General features: G+C 39.8%; 1 protein-coding gene across 4 annotated transcripts in view; it reads right to left on the bottom strand.

Moving 5' to 3' along the window:
• ARHGAP24 (Rho GTPase activating protein 24) overlaps positions 1-13,492 on the bottom strand; it is a 1,321,765-nt gene that overhangs the window by 758,604 nt on the left and 549,669 nt on the right. Inside the window, exon 1 of one of the 4 annotated variants that reach the window (XM_073541586.1) lies at positions 8,951-9,280. The exons of 2 other annotated variants lie outside the window; for them this stretch is intronic. In XM_073541586.1, coding sequence (XP_073397687.1) covers positions 8,951-9,053 — 103 coding nt within the window. In that variant the 5' untranslated portion in view covers positions 9,054-9,280. Of the gene's footprint in view, positions 1-8,950; positions 9,281-13,492 lie in introns of those variants that run through there. One more of the 4 variants, XM_073541644.1, reaches the window with a different exon arrangement.

Genomic DNA, 13,492 nt, shown 5'->3' on the forward strand with positions numbered 1-13,492 from the left:
AAGGACCAGAGCTAGTCCGGTGAGGCAGTAAGCAACAGGGAAAGTCAACTCACTAGTTCAGGTTTTTCAACCACTGTATATTCCAAAAGACTTCCAGCTAGCCCACTGTTTAATCCAAGCAAACCATATCAATAAGAAAAAATAACTAGAACTTCTAATTAAATTGTTAATTTTAATTGTAACAGACGTAATGAAGACCCAATGGTCAAAACGATTGACATGTTTTGCTATCCTGCCTTGCTGATGTTCGAGATGGATTTCTGAACAAAGTGAAGAATTTGAAATGAACATTAAAGCTATTTTTTGGTGGCAACCGTGGATTGCCCGTGTGCCACATCAGTACCACACATACCATCATCTGGCAAGCAGTGGTATAGTTAGCGCTGTTCCCCAGTCCTGGGTGCTGAAGACCTCTCGTATCATTCTCCGCTGTTCATGCTGCAATCAATCTGAACAACGAGAGCAGTCGGCAGCTGAAGGGACTACTACTCCCATCAGCCTAAACCTGCTGCCGCTAATAACAATGAGGCCAGACAGTGGCTGATGGGAGTATTCATTAGCCACCGCCTGTGCTATAAATTAATGAAAAAAAGGTGTGGGTTCCCCTGCATTTTTGATAACCAGCCAGGCAAAACTGACAGCTGCGGGCTGCAACCCTGAACTGTCAGATTCAGCAAGGGTGGTTATCAAGAATAGAAGGGTCCCTAGAGTTGAGCAACTTTGACATTCATCCACTCAATGCCGACTTTTATTCCCCATTGACTTGCATTGGGGTCGAGCTTCGGAGGAAACTCCAACTTTTTTTGCCCTAGTCGGACCAGTTTCATCCGACTCAAATTTTGTTTCATGAAACCCGATCTGACCAAAGTCGCTCAACTCTAGTCCCCACGCTTTTTTTTTTAAATTATTTAAGTAAATAATTTAAATAAATGGCATGAGGTCCCCCCCTTTTTGACAACCAGCCTTCCTAAAGCAGACAGCTGGGGGCTGGTATTCTCAGGCTTGTAAGGGCCATGGATGCTGTCAACCCAGCCTAAAAATAGTAGCCTGAACCTGTCCAGAAAAGACACATCTTTTAGATGCTCCAATTCTGGCTCTTCCCACTTGCCTTGTAGTGGTGGCAAGTGGGGTTCATATTTGTGGGGTTGATGTCACCTTTCTATTGTCAGGTGAGATCAAGCCCACAGGTTAGTAATAGAGAGGCGTCTATAAGACGCATATCCATTACTAATCCTATAGTTGTAAAGAAACACACAACAGCTAAAAAGTAATTTATTTGAAATAAAAAAACACACTTTTATGTTTTTATTTAAAAATAACAAACACAGTTATACTCACCTAACGCCCATACCATTGAAGCCCTTGTCTCCTGTAATAAAGCAAAAATAAAAAAACAACAATATCCCTTATCTGTCTGACATTCTGTTCCATGCCGTAATCTATGTCTGGGAATAAATAGTTTTCAACCTGGACGATGCCAAGATACGACCATCCAGGCTGAGAACAACTGAAGAATGAGCTGCTGTGAGCGCAGCATCAGTGAGCATCGATGACCTCATCGAGGTTACCGTAGGTCACTGAGGCTGCATTCCCAGACAGGCTGAACTGCTTTGAACTCAGCACCGTGAGAAAAAGTCAGTGAGTTCACCAAAGTTCAGTTCAATCAATTCACTGCAGCTTTTTACAAACATTTTTTTAGGATCCACATAGAAGACAAGAGAGAAAAAAAGCACCAAAACTACACAGTTCAGTAGAGTCTGTAGATGCACAGTGGACACAGTTTGAAAATGGGGGAAAAAACATTTTTTTTCTAGTTTGGGACAATTACACAAACTTTCAAACTATTATCTATTTCAGACTCCGGGACCAAAATCTGTAAAGATACATACAATGCTGTTATTTTCTTCAAAAATGTTGGACACCTCATCTATTTGGTCCAGCAATACATTGTGATTTCCGTTTATGGCCTAAGAGTCTGAGAAATGTAAAAAAAAACATTTTAAAAGTTTATCAAAGATTTACTACAATGCTAAATCTCATCTTTGGGCAAGCATGTGTGTGTGGTGAGGGGAACTAGCATATGTGTACTTGGGGAAGACCCCTTTAGGCTACGTTCCCACCATGAGTATTTGGTGAGTTTTTGATGTTGCAGAGTTTCTGCTCCTATTAGGTAACTTGCATTGTTATCACGTTTTCACGCTGTTTTTAGTCTCTTGTTGGTTTGTCATGTTTTAAATAAAGCTGCTTTGTTTTTGATACTTCCTGGTATTTGGCTTTGATAAAACTTTATTGTCAGCCATGTGTAGATTACATGAAGTTTTAGTGCCTTTCCGCATTAAAATTTTTATTATTAGAAGTTGGGACAAAGCCCTGATGTGCTGGGGCGGTTAGGAGCTAAGAAACAGACTGTCAATCACCTGATGAATAAGCAAAATGCTTGTTTGTTGATGAAAATTATTTTTTGCGTCTCACCAAAAAATATCTTGGCAAATGCTTCATCCTGTGTGAATGGGAATCACACCGCCAGGAACCATGGCAGACTGTGAGCTCTAAGTGATCACTAAAGGTTTACTGATTGGTGGTTGCATCGTGCTGCTAGTCAGTCTGTGTAAACGGACCCTTATTTTTAACTCTGATTTTAATAAATAGCATATATATAACAATATAGCAAAAGGTGTAGGCTGTTGTGGGGTCTCGTCACTGGTCAGTATAGTAACATAGTAACATAGTTATTAAGGTTGAAGGGAGACTTTAAGTCCATCTAGTTCAACCCATATCCTATCCTAACTTGCCCTAACATGTTGATCCAGAGGAAGGCAAAAAAAACCCATGTGGCAAACAGTAAGCTGCCACTTTACTTTGTGCATTTGCACTTTACCAACCGCAGCACCTTTCTATGTCATGCATGTCTGTGTTTTTTGCTATTTCTGATCATAATCATGACTTTTTGTTGATACTACTGTTAGTTGTTTTCCACATTGATTTATTTATATTTAACCCTTGTGGCATATAAACTACTGTATTTATGAATTTGTAGCCCATGACTCTTTGACATATATGGAATAATTTTCCTAGCAGCTGACCATCACATGTTATTTTGCACATTTTGACATCACACATATTAATCCTTTTACATGATTTACTCCACTATATTTTTATGCCTTCTTACCTTAGCGCTAATTTTAATTAATTTATTTAGTTATTGGATTTGATAGGCGTATTACTCTGGATTTACTTAATATCATGTATTTATTTATTCATTTGGATTATGCATGTTATTATGGTGATTTACTGCTATTTATTTGTGCATATACTTACCCCGTACTCCCTGTACCGTTTTCCACCTGTTGAGGTTTCCCCTCTTGCTCCTACTTTTTCCTCATACTATGATTTATAATGATAAATAAATAAAAAATGTTTCCATTACCTTAGTTGTGTATCATATTTATAGGTTTAATCTGATTTTAATAAAGGTTAAGAAATTGGTAGAGAACTGGAAAGAGTTTAGAAAAACCATGTGTGGCCAAAAGCGTCCAAGAAATGTCACACTAGCCTATTATGCAGCGTACAAGACACATGTCCATCCAGTTAAATGTATTATTTTGCACTAATGGGGTATTTAACCCTGTCTATGTGAGCTTCCATATTACACCCAGGATTCCCCAGATGAGATACAACCAAGTCATAGTTGAATGCTTTTCGACAACTTTACAATGAAGGATACTTTACTACTGATATCTCAGAGGGAAATGACCAGTAGTTGTTTTTGTAATGGGTAAGAATGATCATTTACTAGACAATCAGATGAACCATTCTAGCGATTCACACACATATGGCCCAGTTATTATGTAGAATTTGCATAATAATGTACTATTTTTAGCGACTGCCAGGCTATTTAAAGAATCGGCGACATTCAACCAAAGAAAACTGATACTGATTCATGATTCTTATTTTTTCCAGTTGAAAACAGTACTTTTTATGTGAAGAAGATAAAAGTGATGGAGTTTGCCCTTTGAGTAATTGAGCGGCATACACAGTCCCAGTGTCTGCCTATACATGCAGGATTGAGCCAGTAATCGAGGAGGATAATAAGTATATATAAGGCTACTTTCACACTAGCGTCGTGCACTGCACGTCGCTATGCGTCATTTTGAAGAAAAAACGCATCCTGCAAAAGTGCTTGCAGGATGCGTTTTTATCCATAGACTTTTTTTAACGACACAGTGCGACGCATTGCCACACGTCGCAACCGTCTTGCGATGGTTGCGTCAGACCGTCGCCACCAAAAAACGTTATATGTAACGTTTTTTGATGCATCGCCTGCGCCTCCCCGCACCTCACAATGCGATGAAAAACAGCATCCGCTGCCCCCGTTGTGCGGCGCTTCCACATTATGCGTCGGTGCGCTGCAATGTCGCATAGCGACGTGCAGTGCACGACGCTAGTGTGAAAGTAGCCTTAGCGAATAATTCATACTAGCAAATAGCTCAGCTTCACTCCACAGAAATCTAAATAACAATAGTGTCACTATAGGTTCCATGTAGAGCATATTAAGAGCCACCAGCCAATTTTCGGATTGGCAGTGAATATTTGGGCTTGTTTTTGTTCCACAGCCGTAATGGTCTTTTAACAAGTTCAGAGGATTTATTCATGTCTGGGGAATACATTTGTCAATGCCGCTCATGACTCCAGAGCCATTAAGTGTCAGTGAATAGGCACTGGGGCACTGTATTTTGCAGCACGTGCACAGCTGAAGCTGACTTCTACCTTACTATATACTCCGATATGACTTTTGGTTCTTCTTAGTGATATAGAAGGTGCTTCAATTTAGTCTGTTACTAATGGACTAGTAATAAAAATACTTATAGAACTAACCTGTCGTCATGCATGCTTATGATTGCGTGTTTCATAAAATAAAGGGGTGGTCCGAAACTAACACTGATTAAATGTCTATTTAATTTAATAATCTAATTGCTTTTCTAATAAACTTTAATTAAAAATTCCCTACAGCTCCCTCTATACTCTCTCTGACTGCTTCATTTTTTTTTTTTTTTTTTTACCAATTTCCTGTTTGATGACCTTTCAGCTGAGAATCCTCAGTGCATGCTGGGATACTCAAACAAAAAGACATCAGGAGAAAGAGGATGTGATTGCTGCAGTAGCCACTGTCCCAACACTGAAACAAAGTACCATCAGTGATGTCCATTTCAGAGGCTGGGCTACTCCCTGCTTTACTGCGCATGCGTCTTTTGTCAATTCAGACGTATGCTCTGTAGGATCTAGTCACTATGCAATATTCCTTTTGATGCATAGTGACAGTGCGCTCCCTCACCAGAAAAGTGACGAGCCGGCAAGAGAGTGCACAATTAGTGCACATTGTAAGGAGATAACCTAGCAAGCAGGACAAGCAGTCCTTCCACTTTTGAGGGCAGGGCTTGTCTCTGCTTCTCCATGATGATGACTCATTTGAGTATCCCAGCATGCACTGGAGATTATCAAATGAAGCTTTATCAAACAGGAAGTTAGTGAAAAAAAAACGATAGAGTAGACAGGGAGTGGTATGGACTTTTTAATGAATATGTATTAGAAAAGCAATAGATTATTACATTAAATAGACATTTAGGATTAAATCTGTGTTAGGGCTCGCTCACACTGGCAAGTAGCATCTGATGATTCTCTCATGTGCCAGAATCGGATGCTATATGCAACTATGCAACTGTTCCTTGGCTCCAACCCTGCTGCGAGTGTGAGTCAAGTGTCATTTTAATGTGATCCAATTCTCTCACAGGTGAGAATTGGATCACACATGCGGAGAAGATGGAGAACTTAATTTCTCCATCTCCATTCTGTGAGTCGATGAATATCGGACTGCACTCAGATGACATCCGAGTGCAGTCCGATACTTTGCACGACTTGTATGGGTGCGCACTGTCCACTATATGCTGCCAATCGCAGCATGCAGTGTTTTGTTTTGCTTTTCATGCCGGCTCAGCATGAGGAAATACACTAGTCGTCACGGCTCCATAGTGTAACATAGAGCGAGTGTTATCTGATGAATCATTGGATAACACTATATGCTGGATACTCGCCTGTTTGAGCGAGCCCTTAGTTTTTGGACCATCCCTTTAATATGAGATTTCATTATATTAAAGTTTTTAATGTATTTCGAGAAATCTTTTTCACTTTCCTCTTTTCCCTATAAATTTTCAAAAAATTCATCAATCACCCAAAAAAGGCAAAAAAAAAGTGAAGGAAAAGAGCCCTAATGTACGGCAAGAACAGTCTGCCCTAGTAGCAGTAATGGGCAAAGAACATTTTCAGAAGGCAATCAAAGGAAGCAGGTTAGGCACACATTTAGCTGTACTACTTCTAACATACATCTACTGCTGCGTAATGAGTGATTGTTTTTCTAACAATAGGTATTGTACACTGTGACAGCTAAGCAATGCACTCAGAGAGATTGGCCGGCATTACAAAAGATTTTCTTTTTTTCCCCAGAAGTATTCCACATCTATTTATGAGCTCTGTCAGATATTGCAGCTCATCCCCTTTTATGAGGGTTGTCAGAGTTTTAAAAAATAGCCACAGGCAGAGAATGTGCGACCACCAGAGAGAAGGCCTTGGAGTAGACATTTGTTATTCAGTATTTGAAAAAAGGGAAAACATTTTTTTTTTCGAGTTTGGGATGATTACACAAACTTTCAAGACATTATCTATTTCAGTCTCCTGGACCAAAATCTGTAAAGATACATGCAATGCTATTATTTTCTTCAAAAATGATGGACACCTCATCTATTTGACCCAAGAATACATTGTGATTTCCGTTTATGGCCTAAGAATCTGAGAAATGTGAAAAAAAAAAATTCTAAAAGTTTATCAAAGATTTACTAAAAAGCTAAATCTCATCTTTGGGCAAGCAGGTGCGTGTGGTGAGGGGAACTAGCCTATGTGTACTTGGGGAAGACCCCTTTAGGCTACGTTCCCACCATGAGTATTTGGTGAGTTTTTGATGTTGCAGAGTTTCTACTCCTATTAGGTTACTTGTGTTTTTATCACGTTTTCACGCTGTGTTTTTAGTCTCGTGTTGGTTTGTCATGTTTTAAATAAAGCTGCTTTGTTTTTGATACTGCCTGGTATTTGGCTTTGACAAAACTTTATTGTCAGTCATGTGTAGATTACATGCGATTTTAGTGCCGCATTAAAATTTCTATTAACTAAACCTGTATTAATATGTCTGTAGTGTAGTGAAGGGGCCTTAATATACTGTAGTCACCGATCGCCATCATCCCCGGTTTCCAGTGATGCGTCGGTCCTCTTCTGGGTCCCTCAACAGCTATTCCAACTTGCCGGCTCACACTGGGGTCTATGTATACGCCAGGTGTTTCCATTACAATGTTAGCCTATGGACCCTCGTTCTGAGGCTCCATGGGCTTAGATTGTGAAAGTGACTCCTGGCTTATACATAGACCCCAGTATGAGTTGACAAGTCAGAACAGCCATCATGTAACCCAGATAAAAACTGGAGGGGCGAGCAGTTAATAATCATTTATTTATTTTAGTCAGCGCCATTAATCCCACAGCGCTATATAGACATTAGTATCACTGTCCCTATTTTGGCTCACAGTATGTCTTTGGAGTGTGGGTGAAAACTGAAGAACCCGGAGGAAACCCACGCCAACACAGGGAGAACATACAAACTCCCTGAAGATGTTGCCCTTGGTGGGATTTATAACCCAGGACCCCAGCGCTGCAGGGCTGCAGTGCTAACCACTGATCTACCATACTGCCCGATGTACACTACATATACATTTACACAGGTTTAGTGAATGATTTTTTTATTGGAAGTGCTTCTTTAAAGATGTTTCATGGTACACAAAATAAAGAGTTAAAGGGGTTGCACAATGGAAACAAGTTGTCCTTTATCTGACCGTTGGGGCCAACACTGACTAGCAGAGCAGGGAATTTAATCTCAATTACAAAAGGACACCTAATCGCTGCTCGATTCATTCGCAATGGGGCTTCCGACTGTTGCTTGGCTTATTCCGGCAGCCCCATTGGGAATAAATCGAGCAGCTGTCGACCATGAACACTGCAGTGGCCGGACAGCGACCAATCAAGATACCGCCTATCATGTGGATAGATTGATAACTTGTTTTCACCTGACAGTTCCCTTTAAATAACAAAATGTGCCCAAAACTGAAGCTGTGACTAACACGTGTCAACATGGTGTGATGATCAGTAAAACTGGTTTTAGGGCTTCTCAATGTGTTAATAAAAAAATAAGCCACACTGTCCTATCACTTACTTGCAGGTCTTCCATTACATTCAAGTTTCCATGTAGTTTTCCTCTAACTGGAGGGATCAATACCATAGCGCAGACCATTTACCTTTTCCAAATATGATATTGGAGTCCGGCAGTTAATAAATTCTTAAGCCCTGGGGCATTTTAAAGTAACTCTTAACAGATTTTATGTCATGCCAAGATTACCCTATCAAAATGATATATCACCACTCCATGTCATTATATCAGTCGCTTCCCTTCACTTCACTTCTCAGTAATGCATCACAACAATGGGACCATGCATCCTCACCTACCGACCGGAGGACATTTCTACCTGAATCAGCTGTGTCAAAGAAAAATGTACAACATCTTAATTACAGCTGAGTCTACTCCGCAGAGGATAAACGAGATCTACAGTAGCACTTTAAGGATTTTAAAACCCTTAGGGATTCAGTACAGCAGCACAATTATTCTTCTGCAAGGCTACGGTTTGGAAGCAAGAATCCCTATGTATGCCTGGATGCCAGCTTGCCGGTATATCTGGTATTGATATATATTGATATACATGTTCTACCACTTATTCTGTTACAATGCACCCTCGCATGACCACCCACCTCTACATATATTTTATTCTCCAATGCAAAAAAGATGAGATTGCCGCTAACTTACGTTTTCCAGTTCTCTTCTCGATCGAAGATGGAGATATCAGAAGCAGCGCTCCAGAAGTCACACTGTCAAACAGCATGCAAATGTCTGAAGGGAACCTGTGCATTTAGAATTCTCTGTTCTCTATTTGCTCTCGCAGGCTCTCACAATACACCGCTCCGAATGCAGCACTTTGCTAACAGCTGCCGAGGAGCTGCGGGTCCTGTGCAGATTGTTTCAGGCAGACAGAATGGAGGCAAGGAGCTTTAATATCCTTTCATGACAAATTGTTTCAGGCACATGTACCACGTAACAGCTTCTCGCAGCCAGTCCTGGCGTCAGATGAGTCACGAATAGCCCAGATGGGTAGTGGACAGGTATAAAGCACTTGTGCGTCTCCCTATGAGGAGCACGGGACTTAAATAAATGGAACCCAGGAGGACGCCAGAAAGTGGACTGACCTGTAAAAATTCCTCTCAAGCATAAGATTGCCTATTAGCGAAACTGAACCTTGAGAAAGTGCAATATGTATCGAAGGTCCATACTCCAATAAATAATAAAAGACTGACAGTGTGATACTGATGTCAGCTGTGACTGCCACAGCATGTAAAATCCCTATACATATAGAAATAAATGACTACAAACATGGCTGTTTGTTCAGTTTTTGGTCTTAAAAATAATCTTACAACTTATGTTCCCACATTACAAAAAGAAAACGGCAAATAAACAGGATAAAACAGAATAATAACAATTATATACAAGAATCTTGGTCAGAAGGTGTTTGATATTTCTCATAACAAATTGGACGTGTGCTGACTAGTGATGAGTGAGTATACTCGTTGCTCGGGTGGTCTCCCGAGTATTTTGGCGTGCTCGGAAATTTAGTTCTCGTCTCTCAGCTGCATGATTTGCGACTTGTAGACAGGCTGAATACATGTGGGAATTCCCTGACAAACAGGCATTCCACACATGAATTCAAGCTGTCTAGCAGTCGCAAATCATGCAGCTGAGACGACGAAAACTAAATCTCCAAGCATGCCAAAATACTCGGAGGACACCCGAGCATGCTTGGGAAAACCCGAGCAACGAGTATACTTGCTCATCACTAGTGCTGACCAATTTTTGATTGGACAGCACACGGACATCACATGTAGCATGTCCACTGCTACTCCAACCAAACGATTTTTCACTAAAGTTATGTATTGAGGAGGAATACAGGGGACACTGTTCCCCATTCATGTGATAAGCAAGAGTTCCCAAAAGTGGTGACCCCTGCAATCATACACTTATTACCCACCCTAAGGATAAGTGCTAAATGTTGTTTCTGAGAAAATCCTTTTTTAAGGAATCTTTTTGAAACCAGAAGACCTGTAATGGTTTTCATTGCACTTGTCACCCAACTGTCCTATATCCTCCCATAAATAAAACAGAAACAGCTAAATACCTATACATTTGTGATTTTTTTTAACTTTATGGATAAAACTTCTTAAATACTATCCATAAAATTATTATGGTCAAAAGTGTCAATGTTCATCAGCTGTCGGGCTCTCAATACTTAATCCTGACCTATTACGTCAGGAAAAATCATGATTCCAGCTGCAGTCATGGATCTTAACTTTAAGCTACCGCTATCTCAAATTGGGGAACATGGCAGCCTAAAAGTGACTGATTTGAGGGCGAATATTAATAAGATCAGGCTAAGATGTCATTTCAGTCTTGTCTATAGACAGGCACTCATATATGATGTTAAAAGTCTGTGCTCAACCATACATTTTTTTCTGCAGTATTGAAGCGAACAAAAGTTTTAGGTCATGGTCACCTTGTGCTTTATTAGTTGGGTCATGGACACCTGGTGCTTTATTAAATAAGTAGGTACAGTATTATTTTTTTACATGCACAACTGTACTCTACATCATTGGTGGCCAACTAGTAAATCTTGGTGGTGATATCGGTAAATCTATACATTTGATAACAGTCTTTTCAGCAGAACTAACACATTGCACTGTAATAGGGTTGTGTTTCACCGCTCTTTTCCCCACTTTTGACATGGCTGTAAAATAGTATAATAATAGCTAACTTTGCCTGAAGATCTGTAATGGTTTCAATTTCAGTAGTCACCAAACTAAGAAATAACTAAGAAACATCTTAAAGGGAACCTGTACCCAAGTTTGTGCCTTTTAATCTGAAAGCAAGATAATGTAGAGACAGAGACCATGATTCTTATGATGTGTTACTTACTGAGCTGCTTGCTAAAGTAGTTTTGATAGAATCATTGTTTTATCAGAGGAAGACTATCACTAGAGAATTAGTAAACTTGCTGCCATGTTGTGCTCCACATTCATGAGCTCTGTATAACCCCATCCCCACCACTGATTGGTAGCCTTCTGTCTATACACAGTGTACACAGAAAGCAGCCAATCAGAATTCTGCTAGTCAGTGGGGTGGGTGGGGGTTATACAGAGCTCATCACTTAGAAAACTGGTGGATATGCAACAGATATAAAACAATGATTTTATCAAAACAGCAGCAAGCAGCCCAGTAAGTGATACATCGCTGGAAACAGAGTCTTTTTTCACAGAATTTGAAAAAACAGCATGAAAAATATTAACTACAACGTCCTTTGTCTGCTACATTTGTCTTTTCTTAGGTCCCTGGTAAATAATTTACCGTAACTTAGCCCTCACTAATAGTAAATCCCACATTGTAAAGACTGTCTACTCTGGCTCTACATGTTATAGGGGATGTAACATAGTTCACAATGCTGGAGTTCTGCTCAAATCCATCCTTAACAGGAAATTTAATACTTCTAAGGGTTCTTCATGAGAGCTGTTCAGACTAGTTAAGGTCATGCAACAGTGGGTGAGTTTATGATGCTACATTTATAGTGTGCAGGTTAAGGATATACATTACAGAGCTGTCAGAAGGCCATGAAGAAAATCTTTTATCCTCTTCCATGCTTTAGTATAAACTGTACAGTCAATGAAATGAAGTGAAAAGAGCTCAGCGTGTGACTAGCTCAGAGTCATGGACTCCGCAGCCACTATAGAGCACAGACTCTCAGACAACATATCAGGCTGAAGTGTAACGTCCACTGTCCATTATCTGTACCTCTGCCTTCTCTGCTCTAGGACCCAATGTGTTCATTCATACAAGATTCTCATACAAGCTGCTCTTGAAGAAAATTCTTTTTATTTGATAATCTTTTCAAGTTCTATCTTCCTTCCTTAGTGATTTGGTTTTAAAGAAATCCAGTATGTAAAAAAATTTTTTTTCGGAGGCTCCTAATTTGTCTGAATTTCATGAAAAGCAACTGACTTGCCCTTTTTTTTTAGAAGTATAACCTCGTTTATTCTGGTTATTACAGAACTGATCTATTTTCTTTCAATTTTTAATTATTTTAAGGTCACTAAATGTAACAAAGTATGACTCCTTAAGGCAGATATGAAAACATAAGAAAAGCCTACCACACCTTCAGAGAATGGTTTCTAATTTTATGACTCAATTATAAGATGCTAGATGCCTTAAAGTGCTTTTCCTTTTTTTGATAGGTTAGCCTGAAAACAGTAAAAACATTTTTTTTATATGCTCATTGATTTTTCATTCACGCTAGGAGAGCCCCTGCAATAAGCAGTTAATGTGAACAACCTAACTGGTGGGATCAGAGGCCCTCTCTGATAATTGAGAATGCTTTTTAAGGTATTTTAACTTAAAAGTTATGTCCGGCAGAGCTAATTTTCGCATTGGAACTGAGCACTTCACAATCCCACATACTTGACCAGACAAGTGAACAATTGACAAATATCCTGCACATGTCCCATTCTATTGATCAGAACATTCATGGTGAATAGAGGAGGGTTCGGCTGAGTAATGACCTCTCTGTGTATGGGAGTGTCGGCTGAACAATTGGCCAAAGCTTCGTTCTGCCAACAGCCATCTAATGTCTATGGCAAGCCTAAGCCATGACAGTAGTGCGACAGCCAAGCAGCAGAGACTCCACATCAAACTGAAGCCCGTCTCCACGCTGACCAGGTTCTTTATGCCAATCGATAAGATACTAACTGGTCTGAAATGCGTAATTCTACTTTCCTTTACAATTCAAAATCCGATTATCCTGCTGGAGAAAAAATTAGAGCATTGTAGTGCACTAAGGTACAAAGGTGCTACTCTGGCAGAAAGGTCAGAATACCCTATTGACCTCTTACACCACCAGAGCTTAGAACTTTGCTTGCTCGTTCCTCTCTACCATATCTTCCAGATGACACCATTTGGATGAACAAAATATGTGCTTTGGTTGAGATGAAAGCCAACGTTCACGATCCAGGCACAAGTTTAATGAAAATGTTGGCAACATATCAGTAGCAAAAAAGTTTTCAACCACAAGCAAAAATATAAACAAAATCGAACAGTGCCTAGTTTGCTAGTTTATGATATATAATTTAAAAGAGGATAGGTGATTGAAGATGGCTGTTCTGCTGAAGAAGATGAGAGGTTTCACACCTCAAGGTTGATGCAAGTAGCTTAATTAAGAGTTTCTGTCTCGAACTGTGCTCTTTTTCAACTACAAAC

This window comes from Dendrobates tinctorius, unplaced genomic scaffold, assembly GCF_039654945.1.
Source record: "Dendrobates tinctorius isolate UK_male_01 unplaced genomic scaffold, ASM3965494v1 ptg000011l, whole genome shotgun sequence".
NCBI classification, from domain to species: Eukaryota; Metazoa; Chordata; class Amphibia; order Anura; family Dendrobatidae; genus Dendrobates; species Dendrobates tinctorius.